Below are 6,828 nucleotides of genomic sequence, written 5' to 3'. Positions count from 1 at the left end.
CAGCGGTTTTCTCGTTCGGGTAGGCGGTAGCACGTTATAGTAATAAGAAATCACTTGCACTGGCTGGGGGAAAACATGGGCCCATGTCGCAGCGAAGAGGTCGTACATTTATAAGTTCTTTCAAAGGGAGGAAAAATTGGTAGCGTTAGTGCACGTTTTAGAACAAGCCATCTTGACAAAACGGAAACGGGCGAAGTAGTAGTGGGGAGTGGAACAAGCCGAGAGAGAGAGCAGTGCCATCTACAATGGGCTTGGCGATATCATTGCGGCTGATGGCAGTGGCATGTTAGATGGCCATGGGTGAGCGCGGTTGATTCAAAACACACAGCCAACTTACCGACAGATATAAGAGGGAAACTGCCGAAGTTATATTGGCGGTAACATACCCCCCCCTCAAAAACGAACAGTTTTTCATAGCGGTGGAAACAATCTCCAGCGGGTCGGTGACAATACACAGTGAGAGCGTTGCACAAATGACCAGAAAGGTGGCGCAGACAGGAACAGTGGTGTAGCTAGGAGCAGCGGTGTAGACAGAAACAGCAGTGTAGACAGGAACGGCGGTGTAGACAGTAACGGCGGTGTAGACAGTAACAATCCTCACGGATGTGAGCGAGGCGGTCTTCATGCGGTGTGTGCGGTAACTTGTAGAAGGTTTCAAATGATGCGGTGAACTTTGCGTATGTCTCGAACAATGTTCCCAGATGCGCATTTGATAGTGACTACACGTACTAGTCCATCTTTACCAGGGTGTAGCGCAATAATCCTGCCTAACGGCCAGCTGAGAGGAGAGGTGTTGACAGATTTGATTATGACCAAATCGTTAAGTTGCAAGTTTCTTTCAGCGGTTTTCCATTTTGTGCGATTGATCAAGGTGCATAGGTACTCCTTGGACCAGCGATTCCAGAAATATTGGGTCATTTGGTTTGTAAGTCTCCAGCGGCGTGCGACCAATAGTTCCTTCGTCTCTATGGGTTGCGGTGGTGCGGTAAGAGGTCTACCAATTAGGAAGTGCCCGGGAGTGAGCACGGAGGCAGCTTCAGCAGGTTCAGAGGACAATTCTGTAAGCGGTCGACTATTTAGAATACTTTCAATTCTAACGAAAATGGTGTCATACTCTTCGTATGTAAGAGCTGTGTCCCCAATACAGCGGTGTAGCAGTGTTTTGGCGGATTTGACGGCGGCTTCCCATATGCCTCCTTGATGCGGAGCATAAGGGGGAATGAACTTCCAGTTTATGCCGTAGTTAGACAGAAAGCACTTCACTTCAGAGGGCATCGTCTTCAAGAGTTTTTCTAACTCATACATTTTTCTTGCGGCGGATGTGAAAGTCTTAGCGTTGTCTGAAAACAGAGTGTGCGGCGCACCTCTGCGGGCAATAAATCGGTGTAGAGCGGCGATGAAGTTGTTGACAGACATCGAGGACAGGAACTCTAGATGAGTAGCTTTGGTGGTCAAACATACAAATATGCACAGATAACCTTTTGTTGTTTGTGTGCGTTTCAATAAAGATGTTTTGCATGAGAAAGGACCAGCAAAGTCCAAGCCAGTTAAATTGAATGGTCTATTGGCGGTGACTCGTTCAGCAGGTAGCGGGGCCATACGTTGCTGTAGGTTGGTGCGGCAAAAGCGGTTACAAATGACACATTGATGTATTATGCGGCGAACTTGATTGCGGGCAGAGATTATCCAATACTGTTGGCAAACAGCTGCTTGTGTGGTGCGGGGACCGGCATGACAATTTTGAAGATGTATGTGTCGAATGATGAGTGAGGATACATGCTCATTTTTCGGCAGCAATAATGGATTTCTAGCTTCACTAGAAATCGGAGCGTGCTCAAGACGACCAGATAAGCGTATCAAATCGTAATCATCAATGTACGGTTGCAACGTTAGTAGATGCTTAGGACATTTTCCAGCTTTCAACTCTGTTATTTCCTTCTGAAATTTATCCCGTTGCACAACATGAACAATGAGTTTTCTAGCTATTTCAGCTTCACAGGCGGTGGTGTCAATTGAGGCAGGCGTTTCACAGGTTTCAATCTGTTTGACTATTTTGCAGCGATATTCATAACGGGCTGGTTTGATGCGGTTGACAAATCTTAGTATGTAGACAAAAATACGACATAGCTTTCCAAATTTGGATACACGTTCTATAGCGGTATACAAACGATTCTCAATTGGTTCTTCAACAGTAGCGAGAATGTACAGCGGGTTAGTTTTCATCTCAGGTACAATGTTGGAAACAAGATGATTGGACACGGGAAAGTCAGTGGCGAGACAACGAAACGCATTGGTAGTGTGCCACCAATCATGGCAGGAGACGATTTCAGCGGGAGTCAAGCCTCTCGAAGCAATATCTGCACAGTTGTTAGCAGAAGTAACGTGATGCCATGACTCAAGTTTTGTTAACTGAGTAATTTGCTGTACTCTGTTGGCAACAAAAATCTGCAATTTGTATGTGGGTGTGTTGATCCAATCCAAGGCAGTCTTGGAATCGGTGTAGAGTCGAATTTCTTGTAAATCATATTCGGACAGCGTAGGTAAGATGGCGGATAGTAAACGAGCAAGCAGCAAACAACCCATCAATTCCAGGCGTGGAATTGTCATAGTTTTCAGCGGGGCGACATGACTTTTGGCGGCTATGAGACGGCAGTTAACATATCTATTTTCAGTCTCTTCATGAATATATATACAAGCAGCAAACCCCTTTTCGGAGGCATCGGCGAATCCAAGCAGCCGGGTAGTAGAGCGGTTACAGGCGAGTAAACGCGGGATTACAACATTGTCCAAACGGGAAATTTCAGCGGTAATCAGCTCCCAATGAGCTCGAAGTGAGGCTGGAACCTCAGTGTCCCAAGCTAATTGCTGAGACCACAGCGTGCGCATGAATAGCTTGAACAGCATTATGAGAGGAGTGAGCCACCCAAGGGGGTCGTAGACTCGAGCGATGAATGATAGAACGGTTCTTTTAGTGATTTGCCCATTAAAAGGAGAAATGAAATAGCGAAAGTTGTCCGCGAGCGGGCTGTAGACAATTCCAAGAACTTTTGCAGTAGCGTTGTCATCAAACATACAATCTTGATTTTCCAAAAATTCTGCAGGCAAGTTAGCGATCAATTCAGGAGTATTAGAGTTCCATTTCCGAAGTTCAAAGGAGCCAAGCGACAATAACTCAATCAGTTCAGAAATAAGCGTTTGTGCTTCAGAAAAATTGTTACTTCCTCCCAGCAGGTCATCAACATAAGTTTGACTTGTTAAAACTTTACTTGCCAGAGGGAATGCTTCTCCTTCATCCTTGACAAGTTGTTGCAATGTGCGTTGCGCTAAATAAGCACTGGAAGTAAGCCCATAGGTTACGGTTTTAAGTTCAAATTCTTTTGCAGGTTCATGATAATTAGGTTTCCAAAAAACATGTTGGTGACGGCAGTCTTCAGGCCTTAACAAAATCTGGCGATACATCTGCTTGCAATCAGAAAGGACAATGTACTTGTAAGTGCGGAATTTGGTCAATACTTGAATAATATTGGACTGCAGTTTTGGCCCTGGTAACAAATTCTCATTTAGTGAATGCCCATTGGTATCCTTGCTGGAAGCATTAAACACCACCCTGATTTTCTGAGTGGGGTCCTTATTTTTAAAAACTGCATGGTGTGGAATCACATAGTCAGAAGCGGATTTGGCAAGTTCCAAATGGCCAAGCTCATGATATTCTGTCATGAAGTTGTCGTATTTCTTCTTTAGTTCCGAAGAATTTTCCAAGCGTTTTAATAATCCAAGGTGACTTCGATAAGCTTGCTTGCGGTTTGAAACAAGAACAGGCGCGCTAGGCTTGAAGGGGAGTGCGACTACATATCTGCCTTCATCATTGCGGTAGGTAGTGGACTCATAGAGCTGTTCACAGAGTTCATCTTCAGGTGATAAGAGTTTCGCATTTATTTGGACATCTTCAGTCTCCCAAAACTTGTTCATGACCTCAGCAAGCGGTTCTTCGCGGGCAAACATGGTGCAGATAAGTTGCATCTGATGAAGCGGAGCAGGCGAGTCCTCAATATTTAGCTTTCCACTCAGAACATAGCCAAATATAGTGGCGAAGGCAGCGGGATTTCCTGGTATAATAGCATTGGCGGAAGAAACAAATACATTAGGATAAATGTCAGCTCCAATCAAGAGGTCTATCCTATTGGGTTGGTCAAAACCAGGGTCAGCGAGATCCAAATGTGAAAGTGAGGTTTTGAGCTCACTGCTGATTGGAAAAGCGGGTAGGTCACCAGCTATTTGCTCTAAGACAAGGGCTTCAGTTTGGAGAAAGGTGTTAAACTGCGGTCGAGATAGCAGTGTCAAATGAGTGGTACCTTTTACAGCGGTCGCTTGTTCAGAGATACCATTAATCTGAATGCGTGCGGGCATGATGGTGATACCAAGTTGCTGGGCAGCTCGGGTAGTGATAATCGATCTCATGGAGCCACAATCCAATACAGCACGTAGTAATTGTGATCGGTTGTATTGATCAACAACGGCAACGATAGCGGTGCCCGGTAAAGCAGAAGCGTGTACAGCTTTCACTTGTGCACAGCCACTGAAGGTGTCCGGCATGCCGGTGGATGAACTGCGGGTTGGGGTTGAGATATTGGTCACAGGCGCTGTGCCAAAAGGTGACGAAGAAGACCGTGAGGGACTGGCCGTGTTTTGCGGGATTCTCGAATCGGTACAACATGAATTACTTACATATTGTGATGAGTGTATGTCATCGGTAAACCGCTGTGTTGACATTGGTTCAAATCCTGGTGGCGGGGAGCGACAGCTAGCACCTCCAGAGGTGGAAGCTGGTTGGTAACTAGATATGGTAGGCCTATTATGAGAGCCAGAAGGGTAGCGATCTGGTCGGCGTTCAGCAATTAAAAAGGATTGTGAACTCTCATTATTTTTGCATAGCAGGGTATGGTGATGGATTGATTTACATGCACGACAAGAGGACAGTGAATTGCATTTGGCTTTGAGGTGGGACCCGAGGCATCCGAAGCATCTGCGGTTTTGCTTGACAATATCCATTCGTTTGTTGATAGGTTCCTTCCTAAAGCGCTCACATTTGTACAATGGATGAGGAATGTTGCATAGTACACACAGATTGCTGCCACTTTTGTTTTCAGTAAATTGCGGTTTTACTACTTGTGAATGATCTTCAGTCTTCACTTTTGCGGTTGGTATAGCGGTGTAACTAGCACTAGATAACTGTTCGCTCACCTCATTGATGGCGGTTACCTCCAGCGATTTTTCTTGGTTGGAAATGAATTTCATCAGGTGGTCAAAAGCAGGTAAGTCGTCAGGGCCCAAAGAATTCTCAAATTTGGCTCTTACAGCGTTAGGCAATTTCTGAAGGCAAATCATTGTTATTAAGAAATCAGCATGGTTCAATTTCAAATTAAATAGTGATTGCTTAGCTGAGCCTAATTCAATGGCAAAATGTCTAAGTACTTCAACAAGACTGCCCTTCGGCTGAAAGTTTGTGATTTTGCTGTATAAGGCATAAGCTCGATAGCGTTTGTTGTCATATCGGTTATGCAAACTTTCGAAGGCAAGCTTGTATGCATTTTCAGTGTCAGCAAAGTTTTGAACTAAGCACAAGGCGTCTCCACGTAAATAGGATACAAGTAGATAGTATTTTTCATCATTTGAAAAGTCTTTGCAATTATGTACAGCCGCTTCAAATACGTTTTTAAAGGAAGCCCATTGCTCCATGTCTCCAGAGAATACTGGGATGGACAATTGCGGCTTGATAAAATTTGACGCTTTAGATTCAGTAGGAGTGCAGGTATTTACTTCTTCTTTTAATTTAATTTGATCAAAAGTGTCTTGAAATTCCTTTTGAACGTTATCGAATTCGGTCAAGTAGCTAAAGGCATTTCATCACGTTGTAAGTTGTTAAAATCATCAGCTAATTTTTCAAATTTTTTGTTTAAGTCCAAATAATAATCGCATAACTTTATCGGTATTTCAAATTCATATTTGTTGGCTAAAGCGCAAAGCGACAGCTGAGTGCGTTTTAGCTTGTTGAGCAAGAGTACCTCGGCCATTTCAGCGAAATAACATTCAAAAACAGTTCAAAAAATAATTTTGTAAACAAAATTTTGAGGCTAGGTCGATGTTTCAGTAAAATTGATAGTCGATAGTCGATATCTCGATGATTGATGACGGTTAATGATCGATATTTCGATAGTCGATGCTTGCACGCTACTGATTCGATTCATCTAACCTCAACCTTGAGAAATTCGAAGAATGCGAAAATAATTGAAGATTCATCCATAGGTCGATCGTAATAATTTCATGCGGCTTGGTTGGACCAGAATCGTGTTAGAGCCAATGTAATGGGCTTCAAATCACGTTACTTAGTAGCTCAAAATAAAGTCGTTACCTTTAAGAAGCTTCTCGTACAAGGATGGCGGGTTCGCAGTGGACTGTAACAGCGGTTTTCTCGTTCGGGTAGGCGGTAGCACGTTATTGTAATAAGAAATCACTTGCACTGGCTGGGGGGAAAACATGGGCCCATGTCGCAGCGAAGAGGTCGTACATTTATAAGTTCTTTCAAAGGGAGGAAAAATTGGTAGCGTTAGTGCACGTTTTAGAACAAGCCATCTTGACAAAACGGAAACGGGCGAAGTAGTAGTGGGGAGTGGAACAAGCCGAGAGAGAGAGCAGTGCCATCTACAATGGGCTTGGCGATATCATTGCGGCTGATGGCAGTGGCATGTTAGATGGCCATGGGTGAGCGCGGTTGATTCAAAACACACAGCCAACTTACCGACAGATATAAGAGGGAAACTGCCGAAGTTA

At 44.2% G+C, this 6,828-nt stretch overlaps 1 protein-coding gene across 1 annotated transcript; it reads right to left on the bottom strand.

The window, feature by feature from the left end:
• Positions 1-654: 654 nt before the first annotated feature.
• Positions 655-5,385, bottom strand: LOC120349575. The gene has a single exon (XM_039419964.1). It carries the CDS (start codon positions 5,383-5,385, stop codon positions 655-657), a length of 4,731 nt encoding a protein of 1,576 aa, XP_039275898.1.
• Positions 5,386-6,828: the final 1,443 nt, after the last annotated feature.

The sequence above is a fragment of the Nilaparvata lugens genome, chromosome 2 (assembly GCF_014356525.2).
Source record: "Nilaparvata lugens isolate BPH chromosome 2, ASM1435652v1, whole genome shotgun sequence".
NCBI lineage: Eukaryota > Metazoa > Arthropoda > Insecta > Hemiptera > Delphacidae > Nilaparvata > Nilaparvata lugens.
This window is presented reverse-complemented; position numbering and strand designations above follow the sequence as displayed.